Raw genomic sequence first — 23,672 nt, 5'->3', positions numbered from 1 at the left:
ATGTCTGGCCTTTAGGTGGCTCCCATTATTTTGTTGCTATAAATAATGCCACAATAAATAACTCTGCATGTTTTCCCCGGCCTTGAATTATTGTCAGATGTACCTTTAGTGTAAATTCCTAAAAGTGGGTTAAAGGGAAAATGCTTTTGTAGTTTTGCTAGATATTGCCACATGTCCTGTTTTTCCACTTTCCCAGCTGTTGGCCTCGTCCTCAGCTCTCTGGGCTCCGGCAAGCTTGGAATGATTTCCTTCTAACACAGGACGGTTTAGTTAGCGAGAAAGGCTCGCTGGACGGGATACCAAGGCAGCCACGGAAACCGGAATCGCCCCAGGAACGCCCCAGGGCTCCATCCCCTTCCTCGTTGGTTATCCCTCACCCTCTGTCTTCCAGTTTTTAGAACTTTGTCATCCTCTTTCCCGCTCTGTTTGTCCCTGTAAGCGTGTGCCTTTTACACCGTCCCGTCACTGCTGTTCGAGACTGGAGTGAGGTGTGTGTGTTCAGTCTAATTTCTGTACCTGGGAAGTGCAATGATGTTTTTAATCTGGGATTTTTTTATACCCAGAGAAACTCTAGATCAAGCATGAGGGGAGAGTAAAGAAACTTTCAGATACAAATAGACTTAGAAAAAGAAAAAAATAAAAGGTTTCCATACCCTTTCTTAGGGAGATGACGGAAGGAGAGGGTAAGGCAAGCAGGCAGACGGCCCGGATCCAGGAAGCGGGTAGCGGGCAGGAGAGCTGCAGCCGTGCCCGGAGCGGAGAGCGGCCCCGGGGGCCAAGGAGGCAGAGGGCCACAGGGGTGTTGGGAGGCACGGCAGTGCACAAGAGATGTATTGCTCACCATTTTTATGTGTTGTGGGTCTGGCAAAATGAGTGGTAGAGATACAGAAAACAGTTTAGCAATGGATGTCCATGTTCACTCCAGGAGAAAGGAAAGTGGTTGGAGAAATGAAGCTGTCTTAGTGTGCTCTTTGGCTCGAAGGTGAAGAATGCTGACCATGTCACAGTGTTATACAGCCTCGATTTAATTAAGTTGATTCTCCTTTACTGGGAAGGGGGTAGGAGTACATGAGAGCCACATCTTCGTCTGCCATAATACCAGTTAAAACAGGTAAAACTAGAAGTAGCACTGTCAACCCCTTGTTTGGAAATGTGGAGGTAAATGGCAAAACAAACCAGGGAAAAAGGTTCCCCAAGACATGGGATTGGGAGTGAGGGGATGTGGGAGAGGGGGCGGGTGTTTGATTTCGTCTTTGACGAGCAGGTATCAGCTAGAGCCTGGGTGAGGATCCCCGCTTTCCGGGAACGCAGTAGACCCGTTGACAGAATTCTTGTGCAGCCGTCGGAAGCAGAGAGCTCCAGGCCTCCAGTCTTCAGCGTAGGAAACAAGTCATGGAGCAGCGTGTGGTGTGACCCCCCGGTACTGTCTGGATTGAGGGTGGACAGGAAGGACGTGCTCTTAACGCACTGCCAGTTCATGCGATTTTCCTTTCCAAGTGTCTGTATTTCTCGGATATTTCACATTGAATATTTCTTACTTTTATAATGAGAAGAAATATAGATTATTTATACTTTTAAAAAACAGTGTCAGAGCCCATGGCACGGCCAAGCCAGGGACTGGGGAGGCTCCAGGCAGGCGGCTGAAGGCCAGCAGTGGACGCGGGAACGCAGGTTTGCCGGAGTCTTCCGTGCCCTGCCGTGCCACAGGCCGCCACACGCGCAGCACGGCCCTCAGCTGCAGGCCGGCCCGAGGGAGTTGAGAGCTCCTGTCCGGCCGTCCGGCCGTCCGTCTTGTCTGTGTGCAGCCAGCAGACAAAGCCAGCGCTGGGCCTGACCGTGCGCCACGTGTTCTCTGTCGTGGTGCTCCCCAGGCGGGGTGGGGCCTCGCTTCCCGCTTGCCCCTTGTTCTGTGGCCCTGGGGACGTCATCCCCTTCTCAGTGCACCGGGGAGGGGCGGGGTCCCCTCTCGTCCTTGGGGTGGAGGAGCCCGCAGAGAGGCTGTTTGCCGCAGGGCTCGCGGTGCACACGCCCGGGATCCTTCCCCGTCTCCGACCTGAGCGTGCCGTCCTCCCCTCCCGGTCACGCGCTGATGCTGCCCACCAGGGCCCTGCGGGCAGGCGGCAGGTGCGGGGGGCACTGCGCTGGGGGTGAGTGGGGGCACGGCAGTGGGCCCCCCACAGGCCGCCCGGGAGGCTCCTGGGCCTGGGGTCCGCTGAGGGCAGGACCGGCTGCGCCTCGCCTTACTAGCGCGAGACTGTCAGCCCGTCACGAAGAAGAGCCTCTGTGTCCTGCTCGTAATTTAGAGGCGAGGGCTGCCGTGGCGCGCTGCGAGTGAGGCACTGCCTCCTGTTGGCAGTGACGCCGCGTTCCGGAGACTTCTGAAGGCAGCCCGCTGTGGGCCTGCCAGGCCCAGCGCCCCGAGCCGGGCCTCGATGCTGGCCTCGTGGCGGGGGCCCCGTGCTCACGTCCACCCTCTCCTTTTCCTTCCAGAGGTGAGCGGGGAGGCGCGGCCTTACCATGGGAAGGAGGCCGGGGACCCGCGGCAGGGCCGGCCCCGAGGAGGCGACCCCGTGCACCCACACACAGTGAACATGGCCCAGCCCGTGCGCTTCAGCAGTAAGTTGCAGACCTGCCCCGACAGGGGCGTTTGGGGGCAGCCCGAGCAGCCCTGGGGGTCTCTTGGCCGTGACCTGCCTTTGCGAGTGGGGACGAGAGGGACCCCTGGGAATGCAGCCCTGGGCCCTGGAGTCGGGCTCCGTGTCCTCCTCCCGCCACTGCCCTCAGGGCCGGGCCGCAGCGGCCCCTGGTGGGGAAGCTCCCAGGGGCAGATGGCCTCGGTGGAAGGGCCCAGACCACGTGGCTGGTGGGGGTGTCCGCAGTGCCATGCGAGAGCCCCCAGATGTGGGGGGCCGGGGATCCCGCCAAGCAGCGAGGACATGTCACCCTGGGCTGTCATGTTCCTCCCCGGCCTGGGCCCCACTGGGCAGGGCTGCCCTGTCCCGCTCCGGCAGTTAGTGACCACCTGGGAGGGTGTGGCTCCTCTCTCAGGGGCTTTAGGGAAATCAGGAGCCCAGGGTGGGTTGTTCCTCCCTGGAGCCGCTCCCCACGGCGGCCTGGTGCAGTCAGCGGCCGAGTGGGCCGTGCGTGTGGACAGCCCAGGAAGTGGGCGATGGGTGCTGCCCGACACTCGGCCTCCCTCCCACTCTGCTCCCGGGCCGGGGTGTGCGCACAGCCGCGCGGCTCGCCCCTCATGCCGGGAGCACCACCCTCGTCCCGCCAAGTGCTCCCCCTGACTCTCATCTCCCTAGGCCCTCGCTGACGGCCAGGCGCTGGCCAGAACTTCCATTTCTTTCTTGTAGTCTGTGCTCTCCTGTTAAATTACACACACGAGAGCTCAAAGCAGTAAAACCTCAGTATTTCGGTGTCTGTCTTAAAGTATTTATCCCGGGTCTGCTTGAGGGAGGTGCATTTAAAAACTGCATTTTTCCCTCGAACTGCCTTTGCTAGAAACCGCTGCTCCTTGTCGGCGTCCCGGTAGGAGGCACGCAGCCCTGGAGGGCGTAGATTCTGTGGATCGGGAAGTGTCTGGTGCCTGAGGAGGCTGTGATGTGCCCGGGAGAGCCACGAGGCGAGGCCTGGCCAGTGTCAGTGCGTCCCCAGTCCCACTGGCCTCTCGGGGTCTGCCCGCCCGGGGCCACCGGGGCCTCAGCTCCTCGCCGGCGGGGGCGGGCAGGCGCCTGGAGACAGGGCACAGCGCGATGGGTGCCCAGCAGGCCCTGGCTCAGCTGCTGCAGTCAGAGGGTGGAACGTGCACCTTCCTCACCACCGCAGACCGAGGGCCTCTCAGGGACGGGGGTCCCCAAACGTGCCGGTGCTGTGGCTGCCCTGCATTTCGAAGCTTCTTCCACAAAGCCTGCTGCCTCAGAAGCAGGAGCTTGCCCTCTCGAGCCTCGGTTTCCCCACGTCCCCCGTGCACCCTGAGGCGGGCCTGTCGCCTTTGGGGGGGTCCTAACGTGGGGACCTGTCCCCTCCCGCCTTCATGTTTCCTAGGGAAGTGCCCGACAGGGTGGCACCACCACGAGGGCACGGCCAGCTGCTACCGCGTCTTCCTGAGTGGGGAGAACTACTGGGACGCCGCGCAGACCTGCCAGCGCCTCAATGGCTCCCTGGCCACGTTCTCCACGGACCAGGAGCTGCGCTTCGTGCTGGCCCAGGAGTGGGACCAGCCAGAGCGGAGCTTCGGGTGGAAGGACCAGCGCAGGTGAGCCCAGGGTGGGGCGGGCGTGGGGCTGCCTGGGAGGGGACGCCGGCACCCACTGCACCCGAGGCAGCGCCAGGCACCTCGGGATGGAGCTGTGGGCTCCGTGCGTGACGGGGCAGCCCCGTCCCCTCGCACCCCTCTGAGCGTGGGTGGGCTCCGGCCTTGTCGGGGGCTTCGCAGGCCAGGCCTGTCGGGCAAGGGGCTCGAGGTGTGCACAGGGGGCTGGGGGCTCCCTCCTGGGGCCCTGGGGTGGGGCGGGCAGTGGAAGGGGAGTCCCCCGGACGGGAGCCCGTGGGGGTCTGTCTCGCATGGAACGGTTGGCTGGATTGATCAGCTCCATGAGAACAGGCTCGCCGGGACTTACTGAGATAAAACTTTCACTGACCTGTGAACTTAGGGTTTAGAATTTTAATGCATTTCATGAAAATGAAGAATTAATGCTTTAAAAAACTCATGTTGTAGACGGTCAGTTTTTTAAAGGTCTTTTTTAAAACACTAACGACATAATTGATGGCTCGCTCCCCTTCACCACGCTGAGGGCCCCTCCATTTCTGCCTCCGCTCCAGGCTGTGGGTTGGCTACCAGTACGTCATCACGGGCCGGAACCACTCCCTGGAGGGCCACTGGGAGGTCGCGTTCAAAGGTGAGCCTCTGCCCAGCGGGGCCCTGCTGGGCCTCCCCACTCCCCACTCCCCGACGACAGCTGCAGAGCCGTGGGAGGCTGGGGCCCGAGAGCACCGGCAACCTGTGTGGCCCTGGGCTCGGGGGCTCTGACAGCGGGGGCTGGGGCCAGCGCACACGAGCTGCACAGGCCCCTCTCCCAGCCCCTGCAGGGGCCTCCTCCAAATCCCGTGTGGCTTCTCACTTTGGGCAGATTTCTAGTCTGCTCATCTCCTTTAGGGAAGGACTCTGATGGGGCGTAACTGTGAGCTTACGAGGCATGAGCCAACAGGCCAGAGGGAAGGACGAGTTTTCTAGGACAGAGAAGTTAGATTTCAAATCCAAAACTTGACAAGTTTTCTAGGACAGAGAAGTTAGATTTCAAATCCAAAACTTGAAGAAAAATTCTCACAGATGAGTTACAATAGATAGTGTGTGTGTGTGTGTGTAAGGATCATATACCGAGTTGCTTGGAAATACCACAGTAACATAAAAGTAGCTGATGGAGCAGCTGAGCCCGTTCCCTGCCAGACGCCCCCCTCCTGCCCCAGCCCTGGGCGTGTCCCCACCCGCGCTCTGACCGAGCCCCATCTCCTCACCTTCCAAGCCACGCTCTCCATCCTCCCCTCATCAGGCCTTGCTTTCGGGCTCCTCCTTGGGCCTCTGGCTTGAGCTCAGGTGAGGGTTTCCTTCTCCCCAAACACACACCCATCCTGTTGTCGATGTCTTCATCTTCAGCGTCTCTGAGGGGACAGGTGAGGAGAGGACCAGGGCCGAGCAGTCAGGCCACGTGGGCGCACAGCCTTCGCTCGGTCACCTCTCTGCTGAGCGTGGAGGGCCATGGGGCGCGGGCCGAGCCAGCTGTCCTCCCACCCGGTGGCCCAGGTGACCTGGCTGGGGCTCTGCATGGCAGGTGAAGGTGCAGGCACGATTGGCATCGAGGGATCAGGCCCTGGGCGTTGGCTTCCCTGGAGAGCGGGGCGTCCCCATGGGCAGGGCGGGGGCCGGTGCGGGAGCTGGGAGGAACCTGGGGCAGAGGCCTGAGCCGGACCACCCTGCCCCTCCGAGGGGCTCCCACGCTGTGTCTTCCGAATGCCCTGAGGAAACAGCCACCCACAAGTTTGCCTTCCAAAGCTGTACCACAGGGACTAGTTACCTCAGGGCTTGGGATTTTGGGCCTCTTTGGGTTTGCTAAAGCTGCTATCATGCAAAATGCCGAAAATAGATTGGCTTTAATGAAGGGGGTTTATTTGGCTTCAAATTTAGAATTTGGAGGCCATAAAAGTGTCCAAACTAAGCATCAGCAGGAGGATACACTAACTGGAGAAAAGCTGATGGTGTCCAGAACACCTCTGTCAGCTGGGAGGGCACGTGGCTGGCGTCTGTTGGTCCTTTGCTCCCAGGTTCTGGTTTCAAGATGGCTTTCTCCAAAATGTCTCTCTCACTGGTCTGAGCTCTTTCTGCTGGGAGCTCTTATAGGGTTCGGGGATCTAATTAAGACCCACCCTGAGTGGGCGGGGTCACACCTCCGTGGAAATAATTCAATCAAACGTTTCCACCCTAATCAGCAGACTAATCAACCTGTCCCCACACGATTGCTTTTTGTGGGACGTAATACACCCACCCCGGCACAGGGCCCTAAGGTCGCAGCGCACCCTGCAGGGGACGCGCCCCTGTGGGGTTTCCCTGCCCTGAGGCGGCAGCTGGTGGAGGGGGAGCTCAGCGCCCCAGCAGTGGGGTGGCCTCCAGGGCAGCGTGGACGCCTGGATGCGGCTGTCTCCTCGGCCTGGTGGTTGAAAAACGAAGGCGTCTGTCCTCGTGGCATGACCGCGGGTTCCGGCTGGGGACTGGGCCAGCCTCCCAGCAGCAGCGCAGTGGAGGAATCACGGCCTCCCGTGGCCCCGCTGGGCGTGAAGAGGGGAGCCCCGACTGACGTGCTGGTCGCTGTGGGAGCCGTCCCAAGGCGAGGCGGGCAGCCCTGCCCGGTGGGGTTCCGGTGGGGGTGCGAGTGCGCGGACAGCGTGGCGGTGGTGCTCGCGCCCGGGTGAATGGATTTGGGGTTAGGTTCCCCGGGTTTGACGACGGTCACAAAGTGAACGAGTGACGTAAGAAGATTGCTTTGCTACCGGAGGTCTGGCCGGGGCTCTGACACAACTCAGCACCAGGAGCTGTTCTGGCGTCAAGGAAACCAGGGAGAAGTAAAGGCAGACCTGCCTGTGGGTGGGGAGGGGACGCTTGCACGTGGCCCTCCCGGGAGATGACAGAGGGTGGCCGTGCGTTTCCTCAGGACGGTGATGGGGCTGTGGTTGTGGCCAGAAGGTCCTCGATTTGGGGAGAGGCCCACCAGGGCTCAAGGGTGACCCCTCACGGCATCTTCAGGGGTGTGACGAGGTGGGGATCCAGCAGGGCTAGGCCTGAGGGGTTCTGCTCCCCACTCCACTCCGGGCCTGCCCGGAGCCTTCCCCAGTTAGAGCCCCCACGGCAAGTCCTGCCAGGGAGCTGCAGGTCAGAGACTCAGAGCCCAAACCCTAGGCAACGGGAGGATGCGGGCTCACCCCTGCCCTGGTGAGCTCTTCTTCCGTGCTGGGGGGAAGGTGGTGAGAGGGGACCCCCGAAAGGCAGGCCTCCCCGCATTCACGGCGAACACTTCCCGAGGGGCTGTCGGCCGTTGGTAGCATGACGGCTTCACAACTGGACGCTCAGAAACGTCTGTTTCGTCTGCATCTGGTCAGTTTTTCCTCTGCTTCTGTGTGTTTTATGTTATGTGTCCACCCAGAGTACCTCTCTCCCTCTCTCTCTCTCTCTCTCTCTCTCTCTCTCTCTCTCTCTCTCTCTCACACACACACACACACACATACACACCTTCCCCTCCTAAATTTTGAGTTTGGAGCTCTGCCCTGGAGAACGCTCGGTTCCCGAGGCCTCGGGGGGCACACGGCCGCCTGTCCACCCCCAGGAGGCAGCTCTGCCTCCCTCGGCCCGTCGCTGCCCCGGACCGCGAGGACGTTTGGGACTGTTTGCCGGACTCTGAGAAAGCAGATCCTTGTCTAGACAACATCACTGGCGGCCCCTCCCTCGGGCCGTCTCTGATAATGATCTGTCACCTCAGTTTCTGCAGATTGAAACTTGACAGTTATGTTAAAATATGGATGTGGGACTCTGTCGAGTGTTCTGTGTTCACGCTGCTGCTAACTGGTGCCTCATGAAAGGCGTGTTCAGTGTCTGCCATTTGTCCGCCTCGCGGCCCTGCGTGTCCACCCCCAGCTGGGGCCGGGGCAGGTGCTGTCTGGGAGGAGGGAGGCCCCTTCTCCCCTTGGTGCCGGCCTCCTTCAGGTCTCTGTCTTCTCTGCCCTGCTGCCCACACTGGGGGTGCCGGCGGGGAGGCCGGGACTGCCGAGGGGGCCTGGGCTCTGGAGCCTCTGCGGAGGGGACACCGGGCTGCTGGGCCGGGATTGCCGGGATCAGCCTGTGGTCAGAGCGACACCCAGGCAGGGTTCCGGGGCCCCCAGTGGGCCCTGCAGGGGCTGGTTCAGAGAAGTGTGCTCTCCAGGCCCACTGGGCAGTGGGGGCCCTGCCTTGAGCGGGAGAGGCAGACGGCACCCTGGCTCGGGAGGGTGAGTGGGGAGGGTGAGTTGGGGGCAGGGACCTGGGGGCAAGTGACTGCTCGGGTGACCGTGCTTACCGGCTCTCCACACGTGCTCCCCGGGAGCGGGGGGCCCCCAGCGGGCTCCGGGAGGCCCCGAGGTGGTGGGGGGCTGGGGAGCAGCCACAGCCAGTCCCTCACGGCCCCCGCCATGCTTTGGTGCCTGGTTCACACGTTGACCGTCCATTTCACGTCCAGCCCCTCTTTGTCTCTTGCAGGCTCCTCAGAGGTGTTCCTGCCCCCAGACCCCATCTTCGCCTCGGCCGTGTCTGAGAACGACAACGTGTTCTGCGCCCAGCTGCAGTGCTTCCACTTCCCCACGCTGCGGCACCACGACCTGCACAGCTGGCACGCCGAGAACTGCTACGAGAAATCCTCGTTCCTTTGCAAGAGGAGTAAGTGCCCTCACCTGGACAGGGCGGGGCGGGGGCACGGCCTGGAGACGAGGCTCCCCAGTTCTGGGCTCGCTGCAGCTTGAGCCAAGCCCTGCTCCGCCTGGTTGCAGGGGTGCCCCTCGCAGCTGACCCGGCTCTGCCGGCTGCATGGGCCCAGGGTGGGACAGTTGCTCGGAGACTCGCCGAGATGGGCGCCGAGGAACTTGCCGGAGCTCGTGGCATTTCCTTTGGCCCCTCCCTCCGCTCTCCGCAGGTCTTGCCCCCTCTCCTCCTGCGTGTCTGGGTTGCTCCCACAGTTTGTGGGGTCACAGTCTGTCTTGTCCCCTGGCCGGCTCGCTGCATCTGCGCCTGGCCGGTCTCACCCCTGCCCTTGTCCCCTGCGCTCCAGACCCCAGCAGCCTTGGGGCTCACAGCGACTCCCTCCCCTCCGCCAGCCTCCTGTGCATTTGGGGGTGGGAAAGAGAGGGGTGCCAGGGATGGGGCTGCACTGCCAGGCCACCAACGTGTTCATTGTGGCGTGTGGGGCGGGGGTCTGGCTGCAGCTGCTGACCCCAGCCCCGTCACGGGACGGTCACTCCTTTCCCTGCTGGTTGGTCCCACATCACGTTTCCAAGTGTGCTGGACTCTGTTTCTGGCCCCCCATTCTGTCCTCAGCTGTCTGTCCATCCTCATGTCAGTACCCCCCTGTCTTCTTGGCAGCAGCTTTGTGAAGTACCCGGATGGCTGGTGGGCCCCCTGCCTCATTCCTGCCTGTTTCCGGGCTGTTCTTGACCCTCTTCTCCATATGAATTTCAGAATCCGTTTTCTGACCTCTCTCGTTAGTTCTTAAATTAGCTTTTGAATTCCCTAGATTTTCTGTTTAGACAGTTTATTTCTCCTTTCCGATCTTTAACTTTTATTTCTTTACCTTGTGTTTGTTTTCTGCCGTTGCTTTTCTTGCTAAGGTCACCAGTGTTGCAGTGAAGATGATTCTTACCTTCATAACTTAAAAGGGAATGCTCTTAGTGTCTCGGTGGGAAACCCCATGCTTGCTTTGTATTTTGGAAGATGCTCTTCACGAGGTGGATGCCCTTCCATCTCTGGTTTGCTGGGAGTTTTCACGCTGCAGAAACGTATTGACTTTTGTCCAGTGCTTTTCTGCCTTTATTGGGGTTATACGGTTTTTTTTCTCTAGTCTGTTCATTTGCTGTTTTACATTTATAGATTTTCTGACATTAAGCCTTCCCCATGGTTTTTGTGTATATAATGCCAGATTCAATTTGCTGATGTTTTATTTAGGACTTTTGCAGCCTTTTTAAAAAGTGAGCTTGGTCCGTTCCTTCCTTTTCTGAACGCCGCTTGACTGGTCTTTGTATCACGTTTACACTGGTCGAATGAGGCAGTGGGGAAGCATTCGCTTTTGCCAGGCTCCGAATCAGTCTGTGGAAGTCGGGGGTAATCCTGTCCTCAAGTATTTGGTGGAACATCTGGGGCTGGGGCTGGGGTGGGGGCTGCATAGTGAGGTTGGGAACTTTTTATTTAGATACCATTTCAAACCTAAAGAAGAATTGTAAGCATAATACAAGGAACTCTCGACTCATATACATACCTTCCACACAGACTCACCACTTGTTTATATTTTGCCCCATTTGCTTTATCGTTCTCTCCTCCAAACCATTGGAAAGTAAGTTAGAGATACAGTGCCCTTGAATCCTAAACATTCAGTGTGTGTTTCCTAAGACAAGGACTCTCTTACGTACCCACAGCATAGACATCATCATCAGGCCATTTAACATCATTCAATAATGTTACCTAATCCACAATCCATTATTTCAGTTTTGTCCGTTGTTCCAGGACTATCGTTTGTGGCTTCTTCTCTCTGTCCAGTGGCCGAGGAGCAGTTCGGGCTCATGCGTTGCATTTCGTTGTCCTGTCTCTCCTCCTCTGGTCTGAGGAACTGCCACTTGGGGTTGCTGACTCTCTCCTGGGTTGCGTCAGCCTTCCGATATGGTCACCGGCGGCTTCCTCCACCCGTTGCTTTCAACATCCAGGTCTATTTGATTCCGTCTGAGTGCACGTGCTCTGCTGAGTCACCCACCTGCTCTTGCGTGTCGTCCCCCTTTCCCACCAGAGCCTTTACCATATCGCCCATGGTCCTTTTACGTTCCCCAGGGGTATAGTCTGTGTGGCGTCTGCCTGGTTCTGTTGCTCGTCTCGTCTCTGGAGTGTGGGGTTTCTTCTGGACTTTGGGGACGGTGGGATTGAGTTCAGTCGTCATGGTGCTTGGCAGCAGGCACCCCTTTCCTTCGGCCAGCCCTCGGCCTGTGGGGGTTCACTGAGGTAGAGGAGGGCTGGCTGTCGGGCTCGCTGACGCTGTGGCCACCCCCCAGGTGCCACGGCTCCACGGTTCTCTGGCGGTGCCTTGTGTTGGGCGGGGGCTGGTTTGCCGGAGCATTTTCTTGATGTCTGCTCACCCCCAGCTTCAGGTCTTCCTCCTGGGTTGCCCCTTGGTCTGTCCCTTGCAGCCATTGTCCACTGTCGGCCCCCCGGTGGCAGAGGGGCTGGGGGGGTTGCTGCCTGCTGTTCGGTTGAGCCTGTCTCCGGCGGACACGGGGCCCTGTGTTCCAGACTGGCCTTCGTAGGTGCCCGGCTCCCCACCAGCTGTCGCCCGGATCCAGCACAGCGGGCTTCACCAGCGCCCCGGAGGCTCGGGCGGGCTCTGAGTGGGGGCTGGCGGCATGGGGGAGCCACGGAGGGGCAGCTAGAAGCAGGGCGTCAGTGTGATTGGTTGGTGGCATGTCTGGCTCTCCTGGTTGGTTCGGAGTTGGGAGCAGGGTCAGAGCTGAGGCAGCCGGCAGTCACTGACGAAGCCCTGACCCGCTGGTCCACGCTGCGGAGGTTATGGCTTGGCACCCTGGGGTGCTTGCCGCAGAGGCGGTGGGCCTGGCCCCTGTCGTCGGTCCTCAGTGCATCCGTCACGTTGCCCCGACGCAGTGGCGTTAGCTGTCCCCACTGGGCTGAGGTGTGGCCGCCAGGTGCCTCCACGGCCAAGTCCTGCTTGTCCCCTTCGCAGCTGATAAGTCATTCCTGGGAGGCGCGTTGAGACCTTGTGTAACTCCGGTCGGTCGTCTCACCACCGCCCGCCGGTTCTAGCACCTCGCTGATCTGACTCCTTCCCTCCTCCTGCGTTCTGGTAAGGAAGCACTTTCCCTTCTCCCCTTTTATCGGTTTCTTTTTACATGAGAGTGGACTGATTGGGTTTTTATTGTATCAGGTGAGTTATAATGCATTGCCACCATTATTTATTTTGATGCTGTATTGGCCCCATTCAAGTGGGACATTTCATTTTTAAGTGAGGCTTTTATTGAGATCATTGAGAGTCACACGCAGTTGTGAAAAACAATATGGAGAGGTGCGGTGTGCATTTTGCCTGGTTTCTCCTGATGGTGACATATTGCAAAACTAGCATATAATGTCACAGCCAGGATGTTGGCATCGAGGCTTAACGTCACAGCCGGGGTGTGGAGACTGACAAATCCACCGTCCTAGTCACATTTCCCCAGTTTTGCATATACTCATTTGTGTGCGCGTGCATGTGTGTGTGTGTGTGTGCGTGCGTGCGTGCGGGCGCGCGCGTCTGCTCTGGGCCCTCGAGTCTGCTCCGTCTTCCTCTGTGTCTCACCCTCTTCCGACACCAGCTCCGTAATGAGCCTTGAAATCCAGAAGAGTGGTTCCTCACCCTTTATTCTTTGTCAAGATCGTGTAGCTTTTCTGAGGCCTGTCCCTTTCTATAAAGATTTTAGGATGTGTTTTGTCTATGTCTATAAAAAACCCTGCTGGGATTTTGATAGGAATTGCACTTAACCTGTTGATTAATTTGGGGAGCATTTACACCTTTATTAAGTTGAATCTTCTGAGAAGTGAACATGGTACGTCTCTTCATTTATTCAAGTCTTTTATTTTTTTCATCAGAATTTTCAGCCTGCAGATCCTGCCCACATTTCAGTGTATACCTAAGTATTCTGACTTCTTTGGAACTATTATAAATGATATGTGTTTTTAATCTGTTTCCCCTTATTTGTTAGTCTACAAAAATACAACTGATTTTGCATCTTGAACTTTTATCCCGAGACCTTGGTTCTAGGAGGGTTTTGTTTTTGGTTTTTTTTTTTTGCAGATTTCTTGGGATTTTCCACAAAGACAATCATGTCATCTGCCTTTCCCATCTGTGTGTCTTCTGTTTCTCTGCCTTGCCTTATTTGGTGATGAGAACTCCTAGAACTATTTGAATAAGAATCCTGAGACTGGTCAGTCTGTGCCATGTTTCTGATCTTGGGGGAAAACAGTTCAACCTTTCACCACTAGGTATAGCTGTAGATTTTTGTAGATGTTCTTTATCAAGTTGAGGTAATTCCCCCCTATGCCTAACTTGCTGAGAGTTTTTATCCTGAAGGGGTGTTGGATTATTTTTTTTTTTTACTGAAGAAGAAATTAATTTTCACTTTAGTCTTAAAATAAGCCCAAACCAACAAGTAAGAAATCCTAAAACTGCTTCATTCCTTAGGAAGCTAACATCTATGAGCCCATCCACAATCCATATAAAACACGTGAATAGACGGGAACACAGGGTTGGGAAATCAATCAAATCAGGTAATGAAGATAACATGCACATTATCAACATTTCTTTTTTTAGGGAAATACATAGAATAATCTGTTCTTTATGGTCCTACACTAACTGAACAAATTGATTTAGTTAAGGTATCTCTAAGACTCTGCAAATGTCATGTAAATGTCTAAATTTCTCTACTTAAATTGATATAGATAAGCATTTATTAGAAGTTTGAGGATTAAAGCTAATGTAATTCAAGCAGTTTATTAATCAGGGTATCATAGTTTCTGAAGGAGGAATAAATTTGAAGCAGAGAGAATTCACATGATCTCAACAAACAACCCTTTAGAAACAAGCATTTGAAACTTTTGAGGGATTGTAATCTACGCAATAATCATAAAACTTTGACTTGTGTTTCTCTTAAAATGTTCTTTGAAGATAGAGATCTCAATTAATTAGCTAGGTAAAAGTATGACAACATTTTGAATCAGCTCCCATTCTTCCATACAAGTTTGATTTAATTATTTTTCTCTCTATATTTTAAGGATTAACTGTGCTTAATTTTTTTCTGGCAAATTTGTCATCACACTTCTGTTTGACTTCGGTTTTATGTACTTTTTTTAGATGCTTAAATCACACAGCTTATTAGTTAAGAGAAGTCCTTTCATGTCTTCACTCAACTTCCAGTTTGAAAACTCTGAAAACAAATCAGGCCTACTTCTGAAGATGTTAAAAAATATTCTCCTACAAGGGGGGTGTTAGATTTTGTAAAATATTTTTTCTGTATCCTTTGATACGATCATATGATATTTCGTCTTTAGCTTACTGATATGACAGATCACATTGTTTGATTTTATGATATGATACCAGCCTTGCATGCCTGGGAAAACCCCACCTGGTCATGGTGTAAACGTTGCTGGATTTGGTTTGCTATTATGTTGAGGATTTTTTTCTGTGTCCCATAAGAAATACTGGTCTGCAGTTTTCCTTTTTCTGCAGGCTTTGGTTTTAGTATCAGGGTGATACGTACCTCATAAAATGAGTTAGGAAGTGCTCCCTCCTCTTCCGTATTCCGGAAGAGATTGGAGAGAATCAGTCTTAGTTCTTTAAACACTTGGTAGGTAGAATTCTTCAGTGAAACTGTTTGGGCTTGGAAATTCTTTTTTGGGAGCTTTTTAATTATGAACTCAATTTCTTTGATGATTATAGGGCTATTCAGATTGTCTCTTTCATCTTGGGTGAGCTTGGGTAGTTTGATGTTTTCGAAGAATTAGTCTATTTCTTCTAAATTGCCGAATTTATGATCATAAAGTTGTACTGTTCCCTTCATACTCTAATGGCTGTAGAATCTGTAGTGGATATCCCTATTTCATTCATGATTTTGGTGATTTATGTTCTTCTCTTTTTGTTTAGATCAGTCTTCCTAGCGGTTTGTTAGTTTTGTTGATTTTTTTTCCAGAGAACCAGCTTTTTATTTCATTTATTTTTCTCAGGCTTTCTTTCTACTCTCAGTTTTATTGATTTCTTCATTATTGTTTTCTTCCTGTTTGTATTGGACTTATTTTGCCTTTCTTTTAAATAGTTTCTTAAGGTAGGATGTTGGGTGGTTGATTTGAGCCTTTCCTCATTTTTAGTGTAAACATTCCATGCTTTTTTGCACGGCTTTAGGTCCATCTCCCATATTTTACTATGTTGTATATGCACTTTCATTCAATTCTGTGTATTTTTTATTATTACTATTATTACCTTTGACTTCCTCTTTGACCCATGGGTCATTTAGAAGTGTGTCATTTAATTTCTGCATGTTTAGAGATTTTCCTGTTGTCCTTCTGTTACTGATTTCTAGTTTGATTCCACTATGGTCAGGGAATACACTCTGTATGATCTGAGTTCTTTTAAATTTGTCGAGGTATGTTTTATGCCCCACGATGTGATCTATTTTAGTAAATGTCCTGTGTGTGATTGAAAGAAATGTATATTCTGCTGCATTGAGGTGATGTGAAATATATTAGATTCTGTTGGTTGATTGCGTTGTTCAGATGTTCTGTGTCTTTGCTCACTTACTATCTAGGAGTTCTGTCAATGGTGAGAGAAGGATGTTGAAGTCCCCCAAATAATTTAGAGCTGTCTATTTCTCCTTCTAGTTCTGTCAGCGGTTGTTTCACAAACCGTCCTTTTGGCATATTCCAGTGGCTCTGTGAGCCCTTCCTTCCTTTCACTCAAGATGTTCCGGGCTCATCTTATACTCTCCAGAATGAGACACTCATTTCCGGCTGATTGCCCTGCTGTTTCCAGCACTGCTTGGGGTGAAAATTGCTCCGTAGACGACTCCACTCAAGTGCCAGCCCCTTCCTGAAGGAGCAGTTCCAGGCCCAGCGTTTGCTGTTTCTTGCCACCCCAGGAGGACTCCTCCCAGCCGCCCCTCCCTGGGTCTCTGCTGACGGCTGGCAGTGCAGCCTGTGTCTTCGTGGAGTTTACCGGTCTCTTTACAGTTGCCTGTCACCACATCCTCGACTGTTTTTGTGAGTGTTCTTACGCTTGAATTTCTCCATGCTCTGTTGCCAGCAAAATCAGATCCTTTGGAAAGAGATTAGGGTCTTTTTTTTTTTAAAGGCCTACTTCTGTCCCCAAGCAAAACGTCAAAATGTCTGAGCCAAGGCTCTGGGACAGTGGCCGGCTGCTGAGGGCCATGTCTGCTTTAGCATGGAGCTCTTGGTTGGAGGTGGGGGGGTAACCCGAGGTCTTCGGGTCTTGCCTCTCCCAGTGGGGAACCCTCCACCTTATGAGCCGCGCAGGGACACTCAGGGCTGTTTTAGTTTGGTAACGCTCACAAAATGCAGTATACCAGAAATGGGGTGGCTTTTACAATGGGGATGTATTAACTGACAAGTTTACAGTTCTGAAGCGTGAGGATGTCCAAATCCAGGCACCGCAGATGGTACCTGGACTCCTGTGTCATGTGGTGGTGCACAGCGGGGCATCTGCAGGTCCTTCTCTCCCGGGTTTCGTTAGAAACCGGCTTCTGGCTTCAGTGGCTTCCTCTCTGTTTTCTGTGTGTCCTCTCTCACCTGCTCTGGGGCTTTTACTGCCTCTTTTCCTCTTAAATAGGACTCCAGTAAGAGGATTAAGACCCACGTACAGTGAGGTGGCTGTTCCGGTTTGCTAGAGCTGCTTTTATGCAAAATACCAGAAATGGACTGGCTTCTATGAAGGGGGTTTATTAGGTCACAGATTTACAGTCCTAAGGCCGTACTAGTGTCCGCACTAAGGCATCAACCAGAGGGCACCTTCACTGGAGGGCGGCTGATGGCGTCCGGAACACCTCTGTCAGCTGGGAAGGCGTGGCTGGCGTCTGCTGGTCCTTTGCTCCCAGGTTGTGTTTCAAAAGGGCTTTCACCAAAATGTCTCTGGGCTTTTGTCTTAGCTCCTCTCTCTCAGCTCCTATGAGTCCTTGCTTCTTTCTCCCAGGGCATTTCTCTCCAAGCATCTGGGGGGTCCTCTCTTAGCTTCTCCAGGGCAAACTCTGGTCCTTATCTCTTAGCTTAGCATCTCCAAACGTCCTTCTGTTGGCATCTCCAGGCGTCTCTGTCAGCTGTGTTGGCTCTTAACTCTCTTAAATATTCCAGTGAACCAGTCAAGACTCACCCTGAATAGATGGGGTCCACACCCCCATAGAAATAATTCAGAGTTATCCATAGTTGGGTGAGTCACATCTCCATGGAAACACTCAAATCAGAAAGTTCCACCCTAAGATTGGGTTTAAAGATCATGTTTTTTGTGGGGGGCATAATATATCCAAACTGGCACATTCCACTCCCTGGGCACCAAAAAGACTTGTTCTTTCCAAATGCAAAAATTGATTCTTTCCATCACAATATAGATAAGTACAAAGTGCTAACATGCCCCTCTGGCTGTGGACCTATGAAACTCAGAACAAGTTATTTGCTTCCAATATACAAAGTAGGGACAGTCATAGGATAAATATTCCCGTTGCCATCGGGAGAAATTGAAAGGAAAACAGGGTGCATGGAAACAAAACAGTTCTAAAACCTGCAGGGCAAGCGCCATTAGATTTCAAAGTCTGAGAGTCATTTGTACAACAACGTTTTATCCTTGGGGCTTGAGAGAGTGGGAGTCCAGCCCTTTGTCTCTAAACGCTGGGGTGAGTGCTCCAACATATCCACACAGTGGGGAGACCACCTTCTACTGGGCCCCACCCTCCTCAGACATCGGGGTGCCACCCGGACTCTGCCTCTCCGGGGCAAAGGCTCTCCCCTCTCTCAGCAGGGGGGTGGTGGCCAGGCTCTCCCCAGTCCCCAGGGAGTGTGCCTCACCCTCTCTGAGCCCTGGGGTGCCAGCACTCTTCCTGAGCATCGAGGCAGAAGGCCCACCCTTGACCTCCGGGGCAAACTCACCCTTTCCAGGTGTGTGGGCTGCTCCGCTCTCCCAGCCTGAGACCTCTTGACTCCAGACTTCAATTTCCATAGCTCTGTCTTTGAAGAAATTTCTCCTTCAGTCTTCCCTTTTCTGTCCCTTTTAGTCCAGACTGGCAGTGGTTCCGTCTATACAGGTCTCGCAAAAAGTTTGTTGGCTTGGCCTGCAGCACACGGGGGTCAGAGCCATCAGACGGAAGGACTTGCCACAAATCCCTCTCGGTGTTCATCTCCTATTCTAGCTTGTACTGAAGTGGCTGCCTGGTTCTAGCTTTTGTTAAATCTTCATGTGACACACTATCCTCGGGGGTCTCACTTTCTGGAAGCCCAGAATTTTCCAGACCATAACTTTTTGGTTTCATTGTAACCAAGAGTTCAGTTCACAGCTTATCTCTTTCCTCCCACATTTTACTCTAAGCTGCAAGGAGAAGCCAGGCCACGCTTTCCACGTTTAGTTTGGAGAGCTCTTCGGCTGAGTATCCCAGCGTGTCTTCAATACTCTCCCTTCCACCTGACACCAGGGCTCAATTTTGCCAAATTCTTTGCTGCTTTAAAACAAGGATCACCTTTCTTCCTGTTGGCAATGGCACATTCGTCATTTCTGCTCAAGGCCTCATCAGAAGTCTCTTTAGAGTCCATATTTCTACCGACAGTCTCTTCAAAGCCAGCTTGGCCTTTTCTGTCAAGCTCCTCACAGTTCCTGCAGAATCTTCTCCTTATCCATTTGTAAAGCTCTTCCAACTTGTTGTGTATTTGCAAACTCAGCAGCACCCACTTCTCTGGCACCATCTGCGTGGGTCACGTCTCAACTGAAGTAGCTTAATCACAAGGTCCCACCTGCAACAGGTCACACCTGTAACGATGGATTAAAAGAACTGGGTCGAGGCGGGGCAAGATGGCAGACTGGTGAGCTGTATGTTTTAGTTACTCCTCCAGGAAAGTAGGTAGAAAGCCAGGAACTGCGTGGACTGGACACCACAGAGCAATCTGACTTTGGGCATACTTCATACAACACTCATGAAAACGTGGAACTGCTGAGATCAGCGAAATCTGTAAGTTTTTGCGGCCAGGGGACCCGCGCCCCTCCCTGCCAGGCTCAGTCCCGTGGGAGGAGGGGCTGTCAGCTCCAGGAAGGAGAAGGGAGAACTGCAGTGGCAGCCCTTATCGGAAACTCATTCTACTGATCCAAACTCCAACCATAGATAGACTGAGACCAGACACCAGAGAATCTGAGAGCAGCCAGCCCAACAGAGAGGAGACAGGCATAGAAAAAAAACAACACGAAAAACTCCAAAATAAAAGCGGAGGATTTTTGGAGTTCTGGTGAACACAGAAAGGGGAAGGGCCCTGAGGCGCATATGCAAATCCCGAAGAAAAGCTGATCTCTCTGCCCTGTGGACCTTTCCTTAATGGCCCTAATTGCTTTGTCTCTTAGCATTTCAATAACCCATCAGATCTGTGAGGAGGGCCCCCCCCTTTTTTTTAATCCTTTTTTCTTTTTCTAAAACAATTACTCTAAGAAGCCCAATACAGAAAGCCTCAAAGACTTGCAATTTGGGCAGGTCAAGACAAGAGCAGAACTAAGAGAGCTCTGAGACAAAAGGCAATAATCCAGTGGCTGAGAAAATTCACTAAACACCACAATTTCCCAAGAAAAGGGAGGTGTCCGCTCACAGCTATCATCCTGGTGGACAGGAAACACTCCTGCCCATCGCCAGCCCCATAGCCCAGAACTGCCCCAGACAACCCAGTGTGACGGAAGTGCTTCAAATAACAGGCACACAGCACAAAACTGGGCGTGGACATTAGCCTTCCCTGCAACCTCAGCTGATTGTCCCAGAGTTGGGAAGGTGGAGCAGTGTGAATTAACAAAGCCCCATTCAGCCATCATTTCAGCAGACTTGGAGCCTCCCTACACAGCCCAGCAGCCCAGAACTGCCCTGGGGGGACGGCACTCACCTGTGACATAGCACAGTCATCCCTCAACAGAGGACCCGGGGTGCACAGCCTGGAAGAGGGGCCCACTTGCAAGTCTCAGGAGCCATACGCCAATACCAAGGACTTGTGGGTCAGTGGCAGAGACAAACTGTGGCAGGACTGAACTGAAGGATTAGACTATTGCAGCAGCTTTAAAACTCTAGGATCACCAGGGAGATTTGATTGTTAGGGCCACCCCCCCTCCCTGACTGCCCAGAAACATGCCCCATATACAGGGCAGGCAACACCAACTACACACGCAAGCTTGGTACACCAATTGGACCCCACAAGACTCACTCCCCCACTCACCAAAAAGGCTAAGCAGGGGAGAACTGGCTTGTGGAGAACAGGTGGCTCGTGGACGCCACCTGCTGGTTAGTTAGAGAAAGTGTACTCCACGAAGCTGTAGATCTGATAAATTAGAGATAAGGACTTCAATTGGTCTACAAATCCTAAAAGAACCCTATCAAGTTCAGCAAATGCCACGAGGCCAAAAACAACAGAAAATTATAAAGCATATGAAAAAACCAGACGATATGGATAACCCAAGCCCAAGCACCCAAATCAAAAGACCAGAAGAGACACAGCACCTAGAGCAGCTACTCAAAGAACTAAAGATGAACAATGAGACCATAGTACGGGAGACAAAGGAAATCAAGAAGACCCTAGAAGAGCATAAAGAAGACATTGCAAGACTAAATAAAAAAATGGATGATCTTATGGAAATTAAAGAAACTGTTGACCAAATTAAAAAGATTCTGGACACTCATAGTACAAGACTAGAGGAAGTTGAACAACGAATCAGTGACCTGGAAGATGACAGAATGGAAAATGAAAGCATAAAAGAAAGAATGGGGAAAAAAATTGAAAAAACTCGAAATGGACCTCAGGGATATGATAGATAATATGAAACGTCCGAATATAAGACTCATTGGTGTCCCAGAAGGGGAAGAAAAGGGTAAAGGTCTAGGAAGAGTATTCAAAGAAATTGTTGGGGAAAACTTCCCAAATCTTCAAAACAACATAAATACACAAATCATAAATGCTCAGCGAACCCCAAATAGAATAAATCCAAATAAACCCACTCCGAGACATATACTGATCACACTGTCAAACATAGAAGAGAAGGAGCAAGTTCTGAAAGCAGCAAGAGAAAAGCAATTCACCACATACAAAGGAAACAGCATAAGACTAAGTAGTGACTACTCAGCAGCCACCATGGAGGCGAGAAGGCAGTGGCACGATATATTTAAAATTCTGAGTGAGAAAAATTTCCAGCCAAGAATACTTTATCCAGCAAAGCTCTCCTTCAAATTTGAGGGAGAGCTTAAATTTTTCACAGACAAACAAATGCTGAGAGAATTTGCTAACAAGAGACCTGCCCTACTGGAGATACTCAAGGGAGCCCTACAGACAGAGAAACAAAGAAAGGACAGAGAGACTTGGAGAAAGGTTCAGTACTAAAGAGATTCGGTATGGGTACAATAAAGGATATTAATAGAGAGAGGGAAAAATATGGCAAACATAAACCAAAGGATAAGATGGCCAATTCAAGAAATGCCTTCATGGTTATAACGTTGAATGTAAATGGATTAAACTCCTCAATTAAAAGATATAGATTCGCAGAATGGATCAAAAAAAATGAACCATCAATATGTTGCATACAAGAGACTCATCTTAGACACAGGGACACAAAGAAACTGAAAGTGAAAGGATGGAAAAAAATATTTCATGCAAGCTACAGCCAAAAGAAAGCAGGTGTAGCAATATTAATCTCAGATAAAATAGACTTCAAATGCAGGGATCTTTTGAGAGACAAAGAAGGCCACTACATACTAATAAAAGGGGCAATTCAGCAAGAAGAAATAACAATCGTAAATGTCTATGCACCCAATCAAGGTGCCACAAAATACATGAAAGAAACACTGGCAAAACTAAAGGAAGCAATTGATGTTTCCACAATAATTGTGGGAGACTTCAACACATCACTCTCTCCTATAGATAGATCAACCAGACAGAAGACCAATAAAGAAATTGAAAACCTAAGCAATCTGATAAATGAATTAGATTTAACAGACATATACAGGACATTACATCCCAAATCACCAGGATACACATACTTTTCTAGTGCTCATGGAACTTTCTCCAGAATAGATCATATGCTGGGACATAAAACAAGCCTCAATAAATTTAAAAAGATTGAAATTATTCAAAGCACATTCTCTGACCACAATGGAATACAATTAGAAGTCAGTAACCATCAGAGACTTAGAAAATTCACAAATACCTGGAGGTTAAACAACACACTCCTAAACAATCAGTGGGTTAAAGAAGAAATAGCAAGAGAAATTGCTAAATATATAGAGACGAATGAAAATGAGAACACAACATACCAAAACCTATGGGATGCAGCAAAAGCAGTGCTAAGGGGGAAATTTATAGCACTAAACGCATATATTAAAAAGGAAGAAAGAGCCAAAATCAAAGAACTAATGGACAAGCTGAAGAAGCTAGAAAATGAACAGGAAACCAATCCTAAACCAAGTACAAGAAAAGAAATAACAAGGATTAAAGCAGAAATAAATGACATAGAGAACAAAAAAACAATAGAGAGGATAAATATCACCAAAAGTTGGTTCTTTGAGAAGATCAACAAGATTGACAAGCCCCTAGCTAGACTGACAAAATCAATAAGAGAGAAGACCCATATAAACAAAATAATGAATGAAAAAGGTGACATAACTGCAGATCCTGAAGAAATTAAAAAAATTATAAGAGGATACTATGAACAACTGTATGGCAACAAACTGGATAATGTAGAGGAAATGGACAATTTCCTGGAAACATATGAACAACCTAGACTGACCAGAGAAGAAATAGAAGACCTCAACCAACCCATCACAAGCAAAGAGATCCAATCAGTCATCAAAAATCTTCCCACAAATAAATGCCCAGGGCCAGATGGCTTCACAGGGGAATTCTACCAAACTTTCCAGAAAGAACTGACACCAATCTTACTCAAACTCTTTCAAAACATTGAAGAAAATGGAACACTACCTAACTCATTTTATGAAGCTAACATCAGTCTAATACCAAAACCAGGCAAAGATGCTACAAAAAAGGAAAACTACCGGCCAATCTCCCTAATGAATATAGATGCAAAAATCCTCAACAAAATACTTGCAAATCGAATCCAAAGACACATTAAAAAAATCATACACCATGACCAAGTGGGGTTTATTCCAGGCATGCAAGGATGGTTCAACATAAGAAATCAATCAATGTATTACGATACATTAACAAGTCAAAAGGGAAAAATCAATTGATCATCTCAATAGATGCTGAAAAAGCATTTGACAAAATCCAACATCCCTTTTTGATAAAAACACTTCAAAAGGTAGGAATTGAAGGAAACTTCCTCAACATGATAAAGAGCATATATGAAAAACCCACAGCCAGCATAGTACTCAATGGTGAGAGACTGAAAGCCTTCCCTCTAAGATCAGGAGCAAGACAAGGATGCCCGCTGTCACCACTGTTATTCAACATTGTGCTGGAAGTGCTAGCCAGGGCAATCCGGCAAGACAAAGAAATAAAAGGCATCCAAATTGGAAAAGAAGAAGTAAAACTGTCATTGTTTGCAGATGATATGATCTTATATCTAGAAAACCCTGAGAAATCGACGATACAGCTACTAGAGCTAATAAACAAATTT

The 23,672-nt window shown here is 51.2% G+C and overlaps 1 protein-coding gene across 3 annotated transcripts in view; it reads left to right on the top strand.

Annotated features, from left to right (window-relative positions):
* DGCR2 (DiGeorge syndrome critical region gene 2) overlaps positions 1 to 23,672 on the top strand; it is a 68,963-nt gene that overhangs the window by 30,288 nt on the left and 15,003 nt on the right. The window contains exons 3-6 of one of the 3 annotated variants that reach the window (XM_037823511.1): positions 2,491 to 2,616; positions 4,051 to 4,261; positions 4,828 to 4,904; positions 8,783 to 8,959. In XM_037823511.1, coding sequence (XP_037679439.1) covers positions 2,491 to 2,616; positions 4,051 to 4,261; positions 4,828 to 4,904; positions 8,783 to 8,959 — 591 coding nt within the window. Of the gene's footprint in view, positions 1 to 2,490; positions 2,617 to 4,041; positions 4,262 to 4,827; positions 4,905 to 8,782; positions 8,960 to 23,672 lie in introns of all 3 variants that reach the window. The other 2 variants (XM_037823510.1, XM_037823512.1) reach the window with 2 other exon arrangements.

This window comes from Choloepus didactylus (assembly GCF_015220235.1).
Source record: "Choloepus didactylus isolate mChoDid1 chromosome 23 unlocalized genomic scaffold, mChoDid1.pri SUPER_23_unloc1, whole genome shotgun sequence".
NCBI classification, from domain to species: domain Eukaryota; kingdom Metazoa; phylum Chordata; class Mammalia; order Pilosa; family Megalonychidae; genus Choloepus; species Choloepus didactylus.
This window is presented reverse-complemented; position numbering and strand designations above follow the sequence as displayed.